The sequence below is a fragment of the Crocodylus porosus genome, unplaced genomic scaffold (assembly GCF_001723895.1).
Source record: "Crocodylus porosus isolate Cpor-Errol unplaced genomic scaffold, CroPor_comp1, whole genome shotgun sequence".
NCBI lineage: Eukaryota > Metazoa > Chordata > Crocodylia > Crocodylidae > Crocodylus > Crocodylus porosus.
Genome location: NW_017728922.1, coordinates 7,960,675 through 7,982,400, shown reverse-complemented (window position 1 = coordinate 7,982,400; position 21,726 = coordinate 7,960,675). Strand labels below are relative to the sequence as shown.

Genomic DNA, 21,726 nt, shown 5'->3' with positions numbered 1-21,726 from the left:
TCAATAATGGGGCAAAATCCAGATGGTCCAGCCCAAAAAGAGGCAGATTGATTTCAGAGACTCCCTAGGGCTGAATGGATTCAAAGTGATGATCAACCATCTAAAGGGCATCCCCTGAACACCCTTCTCAAGCCAGAAAGCATCTTCCACCAGTATTGAGGACAAGGCACCAGGCTGTCCTCAGAGGAACAGCAGGGAGATGGAAGGCAAAATATGCAGGGACTAGAGCAGGCTGTGTGAAATTCAGCTTGATCTGTTCTGCTCAGCAGGGAATCTACTGGGGTTCGGTAAATGCCCTGTCCCCATTTCACAGGTTGTTTATTTCTACTAATGGAGAAAACAGGAAGGAAGTTTAAGCTCTCATGTTCTCTGGGATGGGGGGGAGGAGGAAGGGAGAGGTATTTTTCTGCTACTGGTTCCAAAACTTATATTCCATTTTTCATCCAGTATTTAACACAATTTATTAAAATATGAATCTACCATGTAATACAGAATTCATAGAAGGAAAAACCCATAAAAACACTGTCTTGCCAAAAAAATTTCTTCCGTGTGTTCTTTCTTAATCTTCCCATTTAAAAACCAGTACAAAAAACCATAAGAAGGTAGGGCAATCCGTCACGATAAGATTAAGGTCCGTGATGTATGGCTCTGTTTTAACATGCCCAAGATCTGCCGAGCTTTGTCTTGCATGATGAGCTGGTCTTTGGTTCCACCGCAAGCCACTGCTTTCCAAGCACGGGACATCTAGTGTGTATTGGGGAGAGGAAGGCAGAGAAAACAGATTTTAACATACATGCATAGCAGCAGCTCTGGGTTACACTAAATACTTCTTGGCAGGACTACAAGACTTCAGGAGACTGTATAGAAACCCCCAGCAGTTAGTCTCCAGGGGAAAGCAACTGGTATGAATGAAGCCCAAAAGCTGCAGTAGCTACCTCGCCATATAGCAAGTCTTAACTGATGTCTGCTGCTGCAGATCTGTCTTCAGGCAGCTTTGCCACTAGGAGTCCCTAGTATGGCAGCAAAAAGCTGGGGATAGGAGTGCAAGTTTGGGCAAGGGGCAGCATGCCAACATCTTTCCATGCACTCCCCTGGGAACTGTACTCTCCCATTCAAATCCAGAGTGACTCATCCCAGATCTGAGTCAGGATGGGACTGGACACTGGCAGTTTCTGCCTTCCAGTTCCCTACACTGACCACAGGACCTTTTGCAAAGATCAAAAGTATGGGCATTCATGGAGGAACTCAAGCAATGTGCATCTTACCAATATCCTAGGGCCTGATTTTCCCCTACCCAGTACAGGACCCAAGCAGGAGGTGGGGAAAGGGGTCTTTACCTGGCCTATGCCTATCTTGGGCTACCCAAAAAACCACTGTGGCCACAGCACAGGTCAGACAAGCCCTGATGGAAGTTCTCACTTGTGCTCAGCTGCCCGTGCCCCAAGGAGCCACTGTGGCCATCTGGAGTAGCCAGAGTGCAGTGTTCAGACAGGCCCCCTACACTGACTGCTGCTGGGGGTGGGAAGCAGCCAATTGGCAGCCTGTGCACCATGTGGCAGGTACCCCTCTACACCTGAGGGACTCCTGGACAGCTGTAGCCAGGAGCCTGCAGCCCCTTTGTGCTGGAAAAAGTAACAGAAAGCGGCTCCCACAGGGAATCAGAACTCCAGAGCATTGCATCTGCTAACAGCAGCACCACCACCACCAATGTAGTTATAGCTGCCAGCTCAACCATGGCTCAGCAGGCAGTACATTTAAATTAGGGCGACTGCAGAGAAAGCAGAGGTAAATCCCAAGCATCTTGCAATACCTTCCTTGTCAGTCTTCCCTTTGGGCATCAGCAGGACGGACAAAATGCCCAGGGAATTTACCTCATTGGGGATCACATGGGTCCACCCTTCCCTCCATGCCCCCCAAGAGTCCAAGACCTTCCAAGCTTTTGCTAGTAGACATTACTTATACAGAGCTATTAATGCCCAGAGCAATTCACTCCCAACCCAAAATGGGAGACATAGTTTATAAACCAGGGAAATTAAATGCAAGTCCAATTTATTCTGAGGTCTGTGGGAATTGCTTTGATGGAAGAGTATTTATTCAGCAAAGGAAGGAGCTTTCACAGATAAATAGTTTTAATCCCCGTTACAAGCATCTGAGAAGGAGGCTATCCCTTCTCTCTGACTCATGTAACTGAGTGCAGCTACAAAGAGACAGAGACAAGAAGTTGGGCTGAGAAGTTAATAAAGTGCATATACATGGGCCTTTCAGAGGCTTTCAAAGCACTAACCCAGTGTAATATTAACCCCATGGTACCAATGAAGAACCAGCTACAGAAGAGGTTCAGTGACTTCCCCAAAAATCACAGTGGCAGAATCATCCTAGTCCAGGTTGCGAGACCTAGGCTCAAGTCATCAAAGTGCCCCGTGCTGGGTCTGGGCAAGGTGTCTGACAGAATTAATGTAAAAAGAGAAATAAATCTGCTTTGGAGGGTCTCTGTCACCCTCCAGTGCCTCATCTACTGAGGTGTGCTTCCACCTTCATTTTACAAGTCCCAGGGCAGTGAAAAGGGTTTCTGCTGTTTCCTAATATTTCAGGGGGAAGGGAAGGAACAGGGGCAGCTGTTTGCCAGCACTTACCGGAGCTGGAGGTTTGAATTGGCTTGGGATTTTCCTGGTGCAGGATGTCTTCTCGGTCTTCACTTGCACCTGCATGAACCCCCTATTAAGCAAACTGTTGTCATCCTTATTGCTGGAGGAAGAGAAGTTCAAGGACCTTGAGAAGAAATTCACTGACTGCAGCAAAAAAAATCAACACAGGGAAACAAGTTAGTCTGCCCCGTTACACCCAGGAATATTGGCCACCTGCATTCAGACACTTGTGTTCCCAAAATTCTCCAGTCCAGTCTTTTCCACCACACCAGAAACAGCTACTTAAAAACAGTTGCTGCCAGCAAGGTTTTAGCAACCAATGCGCATAGGAAGAATTTACTTAGAGCCTCACTACCCGAAGTGCACAGCTCTTAGGAAAAAGTATACAGGGCAACTGGGTTAGAATCAAATTAGCACTAATTGTGTTTAAACATGGACTCATCTATACTACAACTTTCTGCTGAAACAGCTACATTGGATACAGATATGGAAGAAAACACCATACCCTTCACTGAGGCAGCTCTGTCAGCAAAAAGATGAGATATTTGGGGAGGTGGATAGCCAAAACAATGGAAAACATCCTCTTCTCCATAAGGGGAATCTATCTGCAAACCTATAGCAGCCACAGCCCAATACTGTAGACAAGAGGGGCAGCAGCTAACCAGAAGCCTAATGACACCTGGGGAAGACAACACAGGAGCAGTCCTTGTTCAGCCTAAGTGACAGCTACAGATTGGAGAAACTGGGCCAAAACAGCAGGGAATTTGCAGCTGGCAAATGGCCATTTGTCTTCACTTCCTGTTGGGCCTATCCAAGTGTGGTGATGATTGGGCCTTCAGGCCCAACCAAGAAATAAATCTGTTAACATGGTTCCAACTGCAGCATAGTCTGTGCCATGGAGACAGAAGGTGGCTTCTGGAGGGCCAAAGGAAGCTTGTGTCCTACAGACACTCAGGGCATTTTTATACACGCAAACGCCACAGCGCCAGGCGCTTTGAAAAGCAGCCGGTGCTGTGATGCTTGCAGTTGAAGAAGTGGCAAAATGCATGTCACCGCTGAGAAAATGGTGCTCTTTTGAATGAAAGCACATTGGAAGTGCTTAAGTTCAAAAATGCACCACCACAATTTTCTTCACGCTGACACACATTTTGCCACTTATACAACTGCCCACAGCGCAGCACAGTTCGCCTCAGCTTGCACGAGGTGGCAGATCTCCAGCACATCACGGGACAGAAAAGTATGTGTATAAATGCCCTCAGGGATGAGATCAAGTCTGGTCTGTATACAGAATTTTCCACCCCTTTCCTTCTCATTACTGGGGAAAAGGGAAAAGGCCAGCACAAAAATCAGAGATAACTTGCCTTTCAAAGGCAATTAGTTCCCCTTCCTGCTTTGTGATAGGCCAGGGGTTCTCCTGAGTCTGCTAGATGTCACCCCATCTTTTCTCTATGGCTATAAAAGATGGGTCTAGGAGCAGTGGCCTCAAGCTTCAGCAGAGGAAATTTAGGTTGGAGATTACTCTGGTATTGGTGAGATACCAGCAATAAGATTAAACAGCATCTAAGTATTGTTAATATGCAATCAGTGCATTTTTAGCAAGCCCAGCAGTGCAGCAGACTGGAATGGGAAAAAAGTATAATTGTTTTGCTGCTGCTTTAACAGGAGAAGTAATCTCAAATTTAAATCTCCTGCCCTGCTCCTTTAAATCCCCCTCTGGGGAGTAATTTTTGTTACCCCAGACTTTCATGTCTTTGCAGTTCACCTTCAGTAGCCACTGATGAGGCACTTACTAAATCAGAGGACACTTCTATGGTGTAAAAGATAAGGCATAATGGGTGCTAAGGAAGAGGGTGCGAGCCCTAAACCTGCATCTGAGTCCTTTCAAGTTTTGAAATGCAATACTAATGTTTCATCAGACTCAATCAGGAAGAATTTTTAAGGTATTAATTCGATTAATAAAGAACCACAGAGTTCACAAGAGTATATCCCAGCAGGCTCCATTTTTTTTTATCCACCCATGTGAGAACCCATCATGGAAGCTTCCCCTCATTAAGAGGCAAATGGTAGGGTCTATTTTCTACCGGACGTCAGGCTAACAGGGATAATCACATCTCTACTCATGAAGGAGGCTTCACAGAATATTACATTAAATGTTTCAGGGGTGCAGCATTGCAGGGAGGGGTCTGCAATGATTTCAGACAGCACAGTGTGAAAGGTGCTTAAGACAGGCCACTGCTCCATCACATACAATACCATGCATGTGACCCAGAATGTAGCAGAAACCCAGCAGCAAGGTTCACAGCACAGCACTACCCCAGCAGTGGAGGGAAGAGGTGAAGGGATATAGTGTGCTTCCCTCTAATCTCTGACAGATGGTTCCTCTCAATACTGTATGTGCTTAACTGGAACACCTCTAATTAGCTCCACTAATACAGTCTAAACAACACTCAGCTGCCCTCTGACTATTTCTGCTTTCTCCTGTGGATTCAGAGATGTTTGCAGTTGGTCCTCCAGGAAAATCAACATTCTAGCCAGCCAGTACCTCCTGTTCACACTGACAAGGCTTATTAAGCAAGGATTTTTTTTAGCCAGTGTTGCCAGACCCCAAAAACAGAAATTCACCAGACAAGGCTTTCTAGAATCATCACAAAAAGGTCACTGGACACTTCATCAATTTTACACACAGTGAACTGATTCTTAATGTACACTTAGAATCAGATTCCACTGGATATATACTGGGGGTCTACATGTGATTCTATTCCACCGTGCCCTAAAAAATTTAAATGCAAAAGGTGGGTACTTCTACTTTTTTGTGACTCCATCTTAAGGGTCAGATGATGATGTGTTAATGGATTTTCAGGGATTTATACAGGTGGACTGGGATCTCACCCTTTGAGGCCAATATGCCTGAATGCTTAGAACTAGCTAGAAAACAGTTAAGTTGGTAACACTGTTCTCACCACATTGGCTTCCAGCCCTCCCTTCCCATCTCCACCACTTTAGCATCCCTCACCGGTGCTCTTTTGAAACAGATCTGCTTGGGTAGAGTGGACATTGTGTGCTTTATGTCCTCATCCACGATGTCGAGGGCAAGGGACTTCCGAACTTTCTTGATGGGACTTCTGTGAAGCTGGGAAGCATATAAGAAGTAACAAAGTAGGCAATCATAAATATTGGTACTGGCACAAGGGAGGGAATAGCCAGTAGCAATGGAAGCAGCAGCATGAAAGGGGGGGTTCAGAAGGTAGTTTATCAGCCTTTAAAAAAGAAGAAAAAAGATCCCTGCTGTACACAGCCCTTTGGTGCAAAAGGCTGGGGACCATGCAGACTGGGTTATGTTCAACACTTCCTGTTGACATTTATACTAGTGTAAGATGTTAGAAACCCAAAGCCCCTAGAGATGAAGTACGGAGCCTTGGTAGCAATGGTAGTGCTATGCTTAGCTCTGGGGCATGTGTTCACTGCACATTAAGCCATGATCCAGAAGCATTACCATAAGCATCCAAGTAGTCCCACTGACTTAAAAAGCAACATTCACATGCTCAGAGTACCTGGTGGGAGGATCACTTTAGCAGGAATAATGGCAACCACTAAACAGCCACCAATCTGCCCCTGCCCAATTATAGAACCTGACCAGCATGTAACAGGGCAGCGTGACAGCAGCTGTATGAGAAGAGAGGCTCACCCCTTGTTTCCGCTTCTGTTTCTCAGGCTTCACATCATCTTCTATGATGAGCTCAATGCCAGCTTCACTCCGGAGCACTTCTTTCAAATCCTCTTCTAGGTGCGGAGTCTGCGGCTGGAGGGAATATCAGGAGCAGGGTCACAGGACAGGACACTGTCAGAGGAGTGGTACAGAGCAGGCTAATCTATGCCAATGCTGATGATGAAAGCATGGGCTGCAGCTGACTGGGGGTAGGGAGGCCTCCTTTATGCAATACTGGCTTACTACAATCTAATCTCATAGCCTGATTTTCTAACTTGCCTTCACAGCATCCCTTGTCAGTCAGAACTAGTTACCAAGGCTCTGGCTCAGCAGGGATGCCTGAATGAATACCAAACCTGAGAGAAGGGAGCATAGCACTGCTGGTTTATATACAATCTAAAGGCTGTGGCTATCTCTGAGGGCACATTCATAAAGACACTGAAATCCCTGGCACAACCCAGCCCAGGAATGTACACAGGCTACTAAGGGATTGTGCATTAATAATGACCGGTTTGGCTGATGGCCCAAAACAACTCAGCACACTTTAATTCTCAGATTGGGCTGGAACATTCCCAGGTGTGTAAGGGTGTTTTGGTGAATGTTTAGGTGGCAGCAAGGCATAGGCAATAATCACTTGGGGGCCTACAAGCCCAGTGAGCAGGCTCAAGCAATGTTGGAATGGGCACACACGTCTATTCAATACCTACCAGAGGCCTCATTGGTCCATACTTTTCCAGGGCATTCTTGAATGGCGTGGGCGTGTGAGGAGTATTGTCCGCTACATATTTCTGATCAGGGGTGACAAACCTAACAGCAGAGACAGGACAGGCATTCAGGAGCAGACCATGCTGGGATCTGCTACTCTATGCTGCATCTTCCCTTAACCCAGCTACTCTCCCTCCCTTGAGTAAACAGCAGCACACTGTGCCCTGCAGCCCCAGAGCCATGCTTCTGAGCCTTCCTGAGAGGACACGCTCCACAGGCCACAGGTGCTGGGTTCTGGCATCAGAATCAGCAGGCCCTGCTGCCAGGTGGGGGTACCGAAAAGGCTTGGGCAGGGCAGACAAAGCAGCAGAAAAGTAGGCACTGTTGCTGGAGCCAACACATGAACAGCTCCAACTGTACATGGCCAGCCCTAAAGTAGCATCTCCATCACTCACTCAATCCCTGAGGACTGCAAGTGAACCGCAGCTCCTTAGGGCAGGGGTACACTGGAGCTCTGGGGAGTAAGGAAGTTGGCAGATGCTGGGCCAGCAGAAGCCCCTCACACAGAGTCATGCAAGCAAAACCATGCTTTTGCAGGGATAGGGCTCTGGTTGTGACCAACTATGCTGGAAAAGCACCATTGTGCCAAGATAGCTGCATCTATGCCAACAGCACTTTGTGGCTGTGGTACACTAGATAGCTGTATGTATGTGTCTTGTGCTCCTGCATAGGACTAGCCCTGCTAACAGCTGCTACCCCTCCCCCGCCCAGCTCCAACTGTGAATACAAAGCATTCGTTTCCATAGAAGAGGTTTCAGCTCACCCAGAGCTAAGGAATGCAAGTAAAATGGAGCAGGATGCCCCAAACTGCCCGTCAGGCAGGGGACACATTTGTAGAAGAGTGGAGCAGAGATGAGCAACCTCCCAGTTCCCAATGCAGCTGTGTTCTCCAGGCAGACACACCCAGAAGCTAAAGCTCCATTCTGCAAGGGCAGAGCAGGTTCTGCAGGCAGTGACACTGGCTATTCAGACTCTTGCTGATTTGGCTTGGCCCTCTGCTGAGGCATCCTCTTCCAGAGCAGAGCTGTTCTCCAAAAAAGGGGGCATACTTCATCCTGCCTCTCACAGATGAAGGAGAGAATACATTCAAAGAATCTTCCAGCCTGAGCCTTCCAGCCACACACCCTCTTGAACACTACAAGCAGGAGGTGGACAGAACAGAAGCTGCCTGAGGGCTGAGGCATTTTATCATCATAAGCAGATTCCACAACTCATAGGTGAGACTTTGGCTTTTCAGGCCCATCCACTGCTGACTGGCCCCACCTATTCTAGGCACTCACTGGTTTTAAATCTGAGTACCTTCATTCAAGCAATGCAGAATACAACTCACCCTTCAAAACACCTTACAACACACCAGCTTTCTTGTAAAACAGATTCACCGGGGGGAATCCAACAAGATAAACCTCAATACTGGCAACCCCGCTTCCTATCCTTCGGGTTGCCACAGCTGCCTGATAACACTACAAAAAATCCAATCTCCCTGCGATGAGGTGGGGTTTGGAAGAAGGAAAAAAGACTTACGCTGAGTTCTTCTGGAGCAGGGGGGTTTTGTCCCTGTGCAGTGGGGTGGTCACAATCACCTTCTGACTACAGACGGGTGTGGAGGTCAGGGATGGGTTCTCCAACTCCAGTGTATCCTGCTTGGTCCAGAAGTTTAAAAACTGCCCAACATGGGAAATGAAGAAAGGTAAAAGATACTGAGCATACTGGAAACTCAAGGTTAATCTCACCATTAAAATTTTAAAAGGAAAAAAAAAATTGCTCTGGCCTAAATACATTGGTTCAGGGTGCAATCTGTAATAGTAATAGTGTAGATACTGGTGCAACTCCTAGCACAGATGCAAGTAAGATTTATGCTTTTTTATTGGGAACAGCAACACTGAAAGCTGTACAATGTATGTATGGCCAAGATAGGAGTGGGCACACCTACACTAAAAACAAAGATGCATACTTAACACGGATTTGCTAACCCGAGAGAATGTCCCACTTTAAACGAAGCAGACTGTAGCTTTGATATAGGTTAGCAGCTCTAGATAGAACCTCAGGTTTCCCAATCTTCACCTTAACCAGCTACCTCAGTCCCACTAAGCCAGGGGTGGGCAATTATTTGGGCCTGGTGGCTACATAGGCAGCTCTGATGAGTTTTGGTGAACCAAGTCAGCACCATCCCTGGCCATGGGCAGGCAGGGAGCGTTGTTTAGGGGTGGTGTTTGGGAGTGAGACAGGCAGGTGAGGCCAGGAATATGGGACAGAGTCACAGGGCAGTGACAGTATGGGGCTGGAGCCTGGGGCAGAGTCACGATCTGCTCCCTGCATGCCCTGCCCTGTGGCAGGATGTGTGTGCATGTGCATGTGTATGGGGTACTAAGCCCCAGGAGCCAGCTGGAGGTGAAGGGAGGGAGGAGAGGGAGGGGATGCATGCAGCAGAGTTGCCTGGGTGGTGGGAGTGGGTGGAAGGCAGCTGGGAGCTGGAGCCAGAGCCCTGTATGCTGGAGCAGAAGCTGCCCGGCTGAAGCTTCCTTCCCACCCAGAGCAACAGAGCAGGGGCAGAAGCATGAGGAGCTGCCACTGGAGGCAAGGGAAGCTAAGCAGCACCCAGACAGCTGCACCAGGAGCAGCCCCACTAGAAGCTGTGTGCACTGGCCCAGACTGGGGCTGGCAGGTGTGCACTGGTTCAGACTGGGGCTGGAGTGTAGCACAGGCTGCCCCAAGCAAGGCTCAGCCCCGTGCAGAGTGTTACAGGAGCAGCCACGGGTCGAATCCAGCCTGCGGGCCATATTCTGCCCACCCCTACACTAAGCCATAACCTTGTGTTAGCTACCACAAGTGAAAAAAGAAAAAGGAAGGAGAAAAGCCTGTTTGTTCTTAGTGAAGATGAGACCAGTAAAAAACACATCTTACGCCCCAACCAGCCTACCAGGAACTTTCTTGGGAAGGTTGGAGGGGGAGGACAGGGGGAAGAGAAGGAAGCTATTTTTGTTACACTCATCAAAAAAGATTGACTTTTTGGTTGGAAGAAGACATTGGAAGTCCGGAGATTTGTTTTCCATTCCTAGCTCTAACACAGATTCACTGTGTGATGTTTGGAAGCTCAGAAAATCTGTGCCAGTTCCCAAAATTGCAAAAAAAAGGGCACTACTGAACAGAAGACTAAGAGGTAACACTCCTACACTGCTGAAGTGTTTTGAAATCCTTAGGTAGAAGATGCTGCACAGAGATGAGTACAACAAATCCACTGCAGGGCAGAGGGAGAGACAGTGGTATATTCCTCACTAAAATCAACAGGCCTCAACCACTTCAGCCAAGAGGATGAACCGGCTCCTCACCTATATACAGGCCAGGCACCAGAGGGCATACGTGTGCCAGGATGGTTAATCTGTCCTAACCCAGTAGCACTCAGGGGAGTCCTTCAAATTCTTCTTAATTGCTGGGATGTTTACAAAAAATACTTGACAATAGCTTGGGCAATAAGAATACAGGCCTTCACACTAACAAACTGTCTCAGTCTCTGTGTTCCTTCTGTCTGCCTAGAATTATCTGCTGTTGGTCTTGTACTGAATTGCAAGCTCTTTGGGGCAGCGATCCTCTTGCTTTTGAGGCTGCACAGCTCAAAGAATAATAAAGAGCCAGAGCCAAAGCCAAGAACCAGGAGTTGTCACATTACAGCAATAAAAGCGTGATATGCTCCGTGTAAACACTGAACAAATGACAGACTCTGCCTCAAGCAGCTTACAGCCTAAGGCTACAAAGTGAAGGCAGGCAACTGCATTACAGGACAGCATAGTTACAGGTCCTGGCCCTGAAGCCATGGTTCTTGGTGGCCTCACAGACGGTCAGCCTTTAGTCAGTTGACAGTATTCTCATGAAGAAAGGAAGAAGTGGTGTTTCTGAGATCTAATACTGCTGCATTTTGAAGCACTTGAAGTAGGCTAGGTACAGCAAGGCACATGCAGATGGGGGAAATCAAATGTTAAACCAGGTTATATATATTAGGTGAAGGGAGGTGTCGAAGCAGGAAGTGGGAAGGTGGTAGGAAAAATACAGCCCAGGGGGAATTGTGGGAAGGCACTGGAAAGGAGAGGAGTGGGGGCAGGGGGTGGGGAAAGTGTAAGAGCCTGAGATCACTTGCAGTAAAGAGAAGCCCTGGAAGGACTACCCTTAGAGCAGCTGTAATCCAAGTCATTGCACTGTCAGCACAAGGCCTGTCTAATGCTTTTGTTATCAAGTGTAGCTACATGATTTCCCCTGACAGCTTAAAACAGAAAGAACACCTTTCTGTGCTGGTACCCCAGGAGAACCTGCTGATGGGATGTTCTTTTGCTTACACAACATTGATGTTGTGCTGGTAGCACTCACTTCCCAGCAATACTTTAGTATGGTCCCCACAGGTGGCAGTTTGGCTTTCTGACAGCGGGGATAAGAGCTGGAGGTTATCATCTACCTATAACACTTGTTGTATCCCTGACCCAGGAAGACTGATCCCTGCCCTTTAGCTGAAAGCATCCCCACAACACAGACATATCCTCAGCCTGTTTTCTTGTGAAAACTGCAATGGCAACTCTAATGACCAGTGGACAGAAAAATCCCAGTTCTGAGTCCCATCTTATACAAATTGCATCAAGACTTTCCAGTGACTGCACTGCCATCTTATGCACTGGCCATTCCTATTTCAAGGCAGGAGGCAAGATAAATCTTAAGCCATCAGAGATTGTTAGTCTCTGCAACATGAATGAGCGCAAATAAGTAAAGCATCAGAGCAGAACTATTTGCTCCTGCTAATTCATGCACTGAAAGTGTCCCCATGCAGAAGACAACAGAACAAGCTACCATGTTTCCATCTAGCTACATACCTGGGATGGGGAGAAGGGCAGTGCCTTGACAGGGGTGCTTTTGGGTGTCATGCTGTTGCAGGAGTCTATGAAGGAGAGGCTGGTGCTGGTGGCATTCTCTGTGACAGGTGAGAGGGAGATCTTCCTCTTCTTCTGCCTTTTGAAGATGCAGGGCGGGGTCCCAAAGCTCACCTCTGAGCGTGGGGAAATAGGGATCAGTTCACCCTTGCTGCTTTTGCTCAGGTCTGAGATGGTGTGGCCATCCAGGCGATACTCCGTTACGTTGGACAGAGATATGGGGGGTTTGCTGGGAGTTTGCCTAATTGGACTGTTGCTGTTACTGCTACCGCCCCCAGAGGGATCTTCAGGTAAGTCAAAATGAGTCAGGTCACACCATCCATCTGGATCCTGCCAGACAAGCGAAACACTCAGAAAGGGCCCAGGAAGAGGACCAAGGTGCTGTGGAACATGGACACAGACCCAAACAAGGATATGACCTTGCAAACAGCTGCAGAGAGAGTCCATCAGCTTGAACTCTAAGCAAACAGACTATTAAACCTTAGAGCCAGCCATCACATCCCTAATCAACCTCAGCATGAGGCTGTGTTTAGTGCTCATGATGGTGACAGACTTCACAGCACTGTATCTAGGAAAATGGAGGCTCAGATTTTCAAAGATGCCCAAGAGGTCTGCTTAAATTACATGGGAACAGGACACCCAAACTTCACAAGCAGCCTGGAGAAACTCAGCACAAGCTTCTGGCACAAAGTTCTGCCAAAGGCTTTCTCTCCTGACCAGCTTCATTCTCTGCTGGGTCAGTCCTGGCCCCACACAGCTGTGCCAATGGAGAGCACTCCAACCTTGAGTGTCCCTTCCCCACGTGCAAAATGAGCTGCAAGATGTAGTGTCCCCTCCTCCCCTGGCAAAGAAACTTAAATCTCAGACAATCATCAATAATATGATCAAGTCCAACTGATGGATGTCACGTTTTCTAGGCATTTTAAAGCCCCTCTGGTAATGCTGACTGCATCACCCAGGATCAGGCTGTCCTGTATTAGATGGGCCTATGCTGGCAAAAAGCAGCTACCCCCACATGCTGGCTCAGAACACAAAGCCTGAACCTAACCTTTGGGTAGCCCACACGGAGAAGCAGGTGAGTGTTTCCTACTGTCTGGAGGAAGTACAGTGCCAATCCAGCTCTATCAAAGAGGCAGTGGGAAGCAACAATGAAGTCAAAGAGAAAGCCCAGTTCTGGAGCTTTTTCTTGAGGAGCCTCACTGAATGCGTCAGCCAGGATCACTTATAGGTCATGACACTGAACTCTACCATCTGCCTCTCTATAAGATAGAGATATATGAATGTTGCGCCAATTCTTACTGATTCTATCATGTCCAGAGCTTCTGTGAAGGCAGGTCCTGAAGTTGGGCACAAATTTGCAGCTTCAACCACCCACTTGTAAGGAGAGGTGCCATCTGCTGAGGTGTCTTCAGGCACCACATCCTCCAGGGTCCCTTCAGCATTGTCCTCCACCAGTTCTGTAGCTGGCTGCTCCGAGGGCAACTCCTGTAAGCCCGTTGCTTCATCATCACTGGCATCTTCCTCTTTTATTTCTAAAGCCTCAGCAGGCCAGCTGGCTAGAAAGCTTTTCTGTGAAACACAGAAGCCACCTATTAAAATTAAGTTATGGCTGCAAAGTCAAGTTTTGAAATTCCCCATGCAATTTTCCTTCAGCCCACTCATGCATATACATTACAGTGGAGTCTTGGCAATATTATATAGGACATCTGTGGCAGAGGCAGGACTATAACACAGCACTTCTATTTCCCAAGCCTTTGCTCATCCTCAAGAAAGCATCCCGATACTTTACATCCCACTACATCAGCCACTGTCCATCCTGAGCACCAAATGATGCATGGATCTTTGTAGGACAATTATAATAGAATCATGCAAATTGCAGACTCTGCTATGACAGATACACAAGGTAACTGCATGAATTCTGGCACCTCCTAACTGTTGAAAGCTTAACTTTGTAATCTTAATGTTGCTTAAATCACATGGATTTTTGTTCATAAGTACTTTTCTATTTTTTTCTTTTCTTTAAAAGAAACTAGAAATTCTGTTGCCTGGAACAACACTACCCACATGTATCATTAAAAGGGTTTAAAACTTTAGATATACACCCACGGGCCTCTAACACATGAGCTAAGAGAATAACAGATAACAATAGGAGGTTAATATCCTCTATATGGACCATCGATAGAGAACTGCAGACTACACAACTCCATTTTCTATACAAGAAAGGAATATGGAGAGAGTCAGGATTCCTGGCTAGTGCGTACAGCCACTCACAGAACTCTTCTGCTGATGGGAAGTGCAGTTGTGGATTAACAGGACAGAAATGGCTACCCCCACACACCCTTCACAACCGGACTGTAAAGTCTTCCATAGCAAAATCCAATGCATCAGCTGATTCGCTTGGTGTGATACCTGGTTTCTGGCTCTTTGGAGACTTTGGCTGTCTTTGCCATCCACTTCCAATAATAAGAATACAGATTTGGACTCTTTAGAATCACTGAGGAAACCTCCCATGTCCACTTTCCGCTTGATGGTGGAGTTCCAGTGGTTTTTCACAGCATTGTCAGTTCTGGAAAGAAAGAAAGAAGAGCCACAATTATAGCGATCAGGCCACCAATGTTAAGAGTCAAAGCAACAGTGCTGATGTATTTCTAACCCTTCTGCCAGAAGCCTCAAAAGGCATATCTCAAGAGCCCACCAGACCCATAAGGTGCTAGCATCAGGCAGAAGCCCTACCTGCCAGGAAGCAGCTTGGCGATCTCAGCCCAGCGGTTCCCCAGAACCTTGTGGGCCTCAAAGATGATCTGGTCCTCATCTTCTGTCCATGAGGACTTCTTCACCTCAGGGTTCAGGTGGTTGTGCCAGCGCTCCCGGCACTGCTTCCCCAGTCTGCCTTTCAGGTGCTTTGCTATCTGTGTCCACTGCTTTGTGCCATACTTTTTTACCAGTTCAATTACCTTCAAAGAACAACAAAGGGAAATGAATGTAGAGACAGTTTTCAGCTTTGCTTTTCATCCTCTGTGACTCTACAAGAACCTACTGAGGATGCAGTGAAAGTGTTTAATTTAGAGAAGAGTCTGCATGAATAAAGCATCCAGGCCCTTGGGTACCATTACCACACACCACAGATCATCATTTATATCACTGCTGGGAGGGTGCAAACTGGTGCCATTCTGTACCGACTATGCAAGGTACAAGGGAGTGACCAACCATGCCCACCATGAAGCAAAAGGCTTTTGGTGACTAACAGGGGAGATGGATTTTAAATCAGGTGCACACTTCTGATGTAGTGACAAGTTGTCACATGCTCCAAGCCTCCTCCAGCTTTCTCCTTCACAGGGAGGCACTGGAAATCACTGTATCCTCTTAGTGCACCCCTGCTATATAGGGGCTATTTCTTCAACATCTGATGCATCTAAACCTCTATCCAAGGAGGTTTAGATGGAGGAGGTTTATACTGCAGTGCCAGTATATACATGCTGGGCCCTATCACAATTAAAGAATTAAGAAATTATAGCCTAGCTGGAATGTGATGCATGGCAGCAGAGTTCTGCAATGCCTACTAGACAGTGCACAGGCAAAAGGTGGAAGGGACAGCAAGGTAGCAGCTGTGACAGTCAGACATGAGGTGGGCACTCACTTCCAGGGAGTTAGCAAGGGAGCTGCAGAGGAAAGCGCAGATTGAAAGATGTGGAAACAGAAAACCTACCACAAGGTAGCATCTGATCAGTAAGTCCCCTCTCACCTTGTCTCCCTGCTGGCCTCCATATCCATGCCCCAGTGGTCTCCGCTGTGGCAATATGGCATGGGGAGTAGGTCAGGCTTTCAGAAGAGCAGGGCCTTGTGCATCTACAGCACCAATGACTTATTAGGATGTTTGGCAGCAGCTAGCCAAGTGCACAGACGTTTATCGATGCTGCTCTTCTGGACCATAATCAAACTCAGACAACAGGCATAACTCATCATATTTCAGAGAAAAGTATGTCAGGCTTGAGCCTAGCACTTCTCTCATTGTCCACAAGGAGCATCCAGCCCTTCTCCCCTCTCAGTGCAGCCTGTCAGCTACTTACCTTCTGATCCTCCTCTTTGGTCCAAGGACCTTTCACCAAGTCTGGGTTCAACACTCTCAGCCACCGGTACTGGCACTGCTGATCACTGCGGTTCTGTGAGGGAGTTACAACATACATGCATTAGAACAGAGGCCACTGACAGTAACTACAACAGCAACTGAGGAGAACCTGCCACAATAAACCGACTGTTTAAAATGTGCTAGGAGCTGAGACAAGATGGGATGGGAAATTGGCCACCACTTAGTCAGAGGCTTTAAGCCATGTCAGGCAAGTAGCAGCCTCATCCCTAGACATGATCCCTACAGGGCAAGCCTGCAGCACACTGGCAAATGCATGCACAGGGGCAGCTTCTGTCATTGCCATATTCATCAGGTGGATAAGTAAGGGACTCCAGTCTCTAAAACCACTGGTCACCCCTTTAGTCCATTGAACATGCAGCCTCTGGCCTTTGGGAGTGGGGGAGATATCAGGCAATGCAATTGCAATCAACTGGCTGAGGAAAGACAGTCTCTCAAAATGTGCTCACTGTTCCTCTAGCAGTAGCTGTTCAGAGCTGGCCCTGTCTCTCCTCAGTGCTTCAGCCAAACTGTTTGTAACCCATGCTCCCTATACCACACAGCTTAGAGCTATCTATATCCCACATCCCTTTGGTGACTGAAGCTGTGTTTACAGCAGGCAGTCACAAGCAGTATCCATACACATGGCCCCTTCCTAGTTCTGTTATACTCCAAACATACTCTTCCAAGCCTGGTGGGATGAGCCAGACTAGGCATGAATCAGAGAAGCAGCAGAGAAAGGAAAGTGGCTTGGGCCCAAAGCCCCTCTCCCTTCAGCTCATCTTGCAGAAAACTTGGCTTGCTCCAAAATCTAGAAAACACCCACCACCTTCCCTTCCTGCCTGAGGTGGCACTTACTGGTAGCCACTGCATGCACATGGCCACTGACCCAAGCTTCTCTTCTTAGCTCTGGGCAGCTCTAATAGACCCTCCTCACCAATCCGGAGCCACATGTGGTCTTTGGCTGAGGAGGAGGCCAGGGGAAGCAGCTTGGAACAAGCATTTCAAGAGAGAAAGAAAGACACACCTAGTTCCAGGGACAAGCATGGTACTGCTCCCAGCACAGCTCTCTCTACAGGAGAGAGTAAGGTTTGCAGGGAAAAAAAAAGAAACCTCAGTTTTATACGCACACTGCTGCCATTACTGGCATTCAAACAGGCAGCTGTGATCTCATGCACTAATCAGGATAACATGGAATCCTATCCCATGCCCCATCTCCAACATACTTGGCCTCCTGGGGCCTCAGACAAACTATACAGCCAACCCTGCTGAAATGGGGAACAGGCCTTTGGCCTGCCTCACAAAGCTTGACAGAAGAGTTGTTGTTAGTTTCTGTACAAGCACAGGACGCTAGTTCATGTCTGCCAAGCGCTTCAGGTGCAGGAGGTCCAGGTCCTGTAAAAGTGTCAAGTATCCCATACTGGACAAAGGAAAGCTGCTAGATGCCCCACTTACAGGGAAATGACTTGCCAGGAACTTCCAGTCAGTCTGTCCAAACTGTTTCACTAGCGCCTTCAGCCGCTCATCCTGTGAAGAACAAAGTTGTCAGCTTTCACAGAAGCAGACAAAAATGAGGGCCATATCATGCTGTTGTAAAGACAGCAAGTCATGCCCAAACTAAGTATGTAAGCTAAGGAAAAAGAAAATTGAACATTCATCCTGCTGAGAAGTTTATGCCATTTAATACCAAAATACTACTCCAGCTGCTTAGCATCATCCAGTAAGCACAACTGCAAACCTGGCACACAGAGATGCCTGGCCCAGAGCTTTAATACAATGGTCCAGGCAACTCATTAAATACAAGAGCTCAGCTCTGTATTTAAATTCATTTCTAAGTCAATTATGGTCTAATATGGTTTGGTTCCAACTGTATGGAGAGGGTCTACCTGCTTTATAATTAGCATGTTTACTACCAGTATATTCCTAATCTAAGAGCTAAGAGCATCAGGGGCTGGAAGGGACCTCAGCAGTCATCTAGTCCAACCCCCTGCATAGTTGCAGGATCAGTTATTCCTAAACCTTCTCAGATGAGTGCCTGTCCAGCCTCTTCTTGCAAAGCTTTACTGAAAGAGACTCCACAACTTCCCTAAGCCACAAGTGAGGTCAAGAACTCAGTTCTTCTGGATGTGAGAAGAGGTAGGAAACAGCTCTCTCACCCAGGGGAGTTTGAGGCCTTGCTCTCACTTTTGAAAATGTGTTACCTCAATATGAAAACTTAGTGAAGATAAAGGCATCTGTAGTTTTCACAGGAACTAAAAATGAGGAAACCTATCCCCGAACTCAACCTTTTCACTCTTGTGAAAACTACCAACTGCCCTGCCTTCACTAGGATATTGTCTCATATCAGCAACATAGAGATAAATATTTTTCAGAGTAAAGACAATGCAGCTGAGTGGAGTTTCTCTCATTTGTAAGGACTAGTATCATTAGCCTAAGACAGCAGTTCCCAAACTGTGAGTTGTGATCCCAAATGGGGTTGCAACATCAGTGGTTGGGGTCACAGCCCAACAGGCAGGACCTAGCACAGGAGGAAGCACCACACTGAAGTGCAGCGGTGGCAGCAGTGCAGAGCTGCTGCTGGGTGGGAAGGGGTGCCTCAGCTTGGCAACTGTGGCGGTGCAGCACTTCCGCCCGCTGGGCCTCCTGCGGACAGCAGCTGGGGCTTAAGCACTCCTAGGAGTGGTGGGGGCTGCAGGCCTTGGCTCTGGGGCTCCTGGGAGCAGTGGGTGGCTGCAGGTTGGGAGCGAAGGGCACCTGGGGGGTGGGAGTGAGGGGCCATGCTGAGGAAAAAAGTGTGGGAAGCACTGGCCTACAGGTAAAGAAGTTGCTACCCATGGTGTCATGGGTATCAGTCCATCTACCTGTAACAACAAACCAAGCCGGATGTTTTAGAGTGAAGGGGAAGGCTCTGTGTGGTGCATTCCTAAAGCCAAGTGGATACAAAAGGACCAAAATTTGCTTGGGAAAACACTAGTGACATTAACAATCAACTCCCCCTCCCTTCCAGTGTCTGATTAAGACAGCTTGATCCACAGCTTACCTATCCAGGAGGTCACTGAGGTCCCTTACAGATGATGCTTTCTTCTTGATTCATCTCCTCACAGCCACAATACACCCATCCCCTGAGACATACCCCTTTGCAGCAGGTCCTGTGCTACCACCTACCTCTTCATGGGTCCACTTCACTTTGCACCTGTTCTCCCGCTGCTCTGGCACATCGGAGTCTGTATCCTGGTAATGCAGCTCTTCTTGTTCCTCACTTTAAAAAAAAGACACATTTGTGTTTGAAGCAGCAGTTGAAGCAAATTCCATAGACAGCTCCAGGCACTTACTTTGCTCACGGTGCTTTTCAGAAAGCTTTGGCTAAGTTTCCTAATGCAAGCAAGCCATCTACACAATCTAGGCATTAACCAATTTTGTGGGAACACGGGGGTGAATTCAAAGTTGAGGGGCCTAACTTTGTTGACCAATTCCACAAGGCCACATGTGAAACATCAAGAAGCATTTAGCCTGGTTGGACCCTTTAAAAAAACAGAGATATGGGCCTTTTACCTTGAAGGAGGAAGTGCTCCATGTTAGGCCACTAACCTAGGCCTAAGGACAAAAGGCTCAAGTGCTTACTTTGCCACAGATTTCCTGTATAACACTGGGCAAATCACTTTGGTTCTCTACACTTGAGTGCCCCATCTGTAAAATGGGGATAATAGAACCTCCCTAAAAACAATAGGGATTGTGAGGCACTCAGCAATGGTGGCTACTGAACTACCAATCCCAAAAGGCCACCAGATAAGACAAAAACCAGGTCATTATTTTCTAAGGTGTCACTAACTAGTAGCTCTTTGAATATTTGCTGCTGGGTCATGTAGACCACTAAATTTAAAACCTTTGCAGACAATTTCAGCAAGTGGAGGACTGAACTACCCCATGGTCAGAACTTATACACAGGTCAGGTGCGGAGTGAAGATATTTGAGCTCATGATGCTCAGACCTCAAGTATTCTGCAGACCAAGAAGGCTTCAGTCTCCTCCAGTGCTGTCAGCTGGGCACCTCTCACAGACACTACATTCATATGTAATAAAATAAGTCTTCAGGAGTGACCGGGGGTTTAAAGGGACATCAGTTCTGTATTAGCTGTTCATAGGCTGCCACTGAGAAATGAAGAAAAAGAACACTTCTCTTGATATTCCCCCCTCTACAGCTAGTCTTTTAAAAATTAAATTCAAACCGGACAAAAGGAAAACATATTTGCAAACTGAAATTAGCAGAGGCCCTCCTGAGCAAAGTCATATTGGAAACTATAGCTGATTTCTTACGTGCTCAGATTTCAAGGGAACCTTAAGGTCCCAATCCTGTAAGTGTTTATGCCCCTATTTGCCTTTGCTGCTGTGAGTACAGGATAGCAGTGAGGTGACTGAAGTGAGCAGCAGTCACAGCACACAGGCTGCCCAACCACTGTCAGGAGTGCTGCAGACTTCACCTGGGTTTTCATTATGGGACTTCTCTGGATACATCTCCTCTGTGACTGCAGACCTCCTCCCTTTCTCCCTCTCCCATCAGTGGTTGCATAACACCCCATAGCAGCCACATACTTACTTCCCCTGTGTGAGCCTTCCACATGGGTATCTAACATATATGCAGTTTCTTTCATAGCAGAGAAAAGCTGCCTGCACTGGGTGACCAGCCTGCTCTCCACAGGACAGCATGCGCAACACAGTCCAATACTAGCTGGCCCAACTTCAGCATTTCAGTTTACTTTGCTCCCACCCGCCCCAAGAACATGGCAGAACCTCCCTCTCCTACACCCCCACCCTGGGTGTAGCAACTGGAATCAGTCCCAGAGGCTGAAGAGCTGTAACTTGAGTTCAGGTGAAGCAATATGGCTGTACAGACTGAGCAGGGAGCTAGGACCAGGAGACTGGGCTCCAGTCCCAGCTCTGCCACTGGCCTGATGGGTGACCTTGGGCGAGTCACCTCACCACTCTGCCTCTGCTTCCCTGCCTGCAAGTTAGGGGTGAGGATAGTGCTCTCCTCTGGAAAGCTCTTGGAGATCGGTGGGGCAAACTTGCAACAAAAGAGCTGGGGAATGTGAGCCCATTTGCACACTGAGACAGACATCAGGCACATGAAAAGGCAAAGTGGGGGGCTGGTCCAATCCTGTCAGCTCGCCCCTTGGGCCTGGATGGGGCTTCAAAAGGGTGTGCCCATACGGCCACTTGCACCACAGTGGCCCACAGGCCCTTCACCCGGGCCCAGCCTCTGCCCTGCCACCCGCTTCAGGCCAGGCCTCCCCGTGGCCCTTACGGGACGTGGAGCTCCAGGAGGAAGGTCAACTTCCTCTGTGCCGGAGATGCCTGCCCCCTCCCCCATGCATCCCAGCCGGGCCATTTCAATCACCCCAGGCCCCAAGCCCCTCACTGCCCCCTCTCCCAGCGCAGCACCGCACCGCACCCGCTGCCTCCACGCTCCGCCGGTCGGGCAGGAACCGACCCAGCCCCCCCAGCCGGGATGGGGATGGCGATGAGGGGCTCCCCCAGGCTCGCGCCCCGGCGCCGGCAACTCACCAGCGGGTCCTGCGGGCCA

General features: G+C 48.0%; 1 protein-coding gene across 1 annotated transcript in view; it reads right to left on the bottom strand.

The window, feature by feature from the left end:
- Positions 1-439: 439 nt before the first annotated feature.
- MYBL2 (MYB proto-oncogene like 2) overlaps positions 440-21,726 on the bottom strand; it is a 28,474-nt gene continuing 7,187 nt past the window's right edge. The window contains exons 2-14 of the mRNA XM_019539694.1: positions 19,312-19,405; positions 17,602-17,673; positions 16,091-16,183; positions 14,757-14,977; positions 14,433-14,589; positions 13,323-13,592; positions 11,967-12,353; positions 8,638-8,777; positions 7,059-7,158; positions 6,331-6,444; positions 5,659-5,775; positions 2,634-2,789; positions 440-744 (exon numbers count right to left, since the gene is read on the bottom strand). Coding sequence (XP_019395239.1) covers positions 616-744; positions 2,634-2,789; positions 5,659-5,775; positions 6,331-6,444; positions 7,059-7,158; positions 8,638-8,777; positions 11,967-12,353; positions 13,323-13,592; positions 14,433-14,589; positions 14,757-14,977; positions 16,091-16,183; positions 17,602-17,673; positions 19,312-19,405 — 2,050 coding nt within the window. The 3' untranslated portion in view covers positions 440-615. The remainder of the gene's footprint in view (positions 745-2,633; positions 2,790-5,658; positions 5,776-6,330; positions 6,445-7,058; positions 7,159-8,637; positions 8,778-11,966; positions 12,354-13,322; positions 13,593-14,432; positions 14,590-14,756; positions 14,978-16,090; positions 16,184-17,601; positions 17,674-19,311; positions 19,406-21,726) is intronic.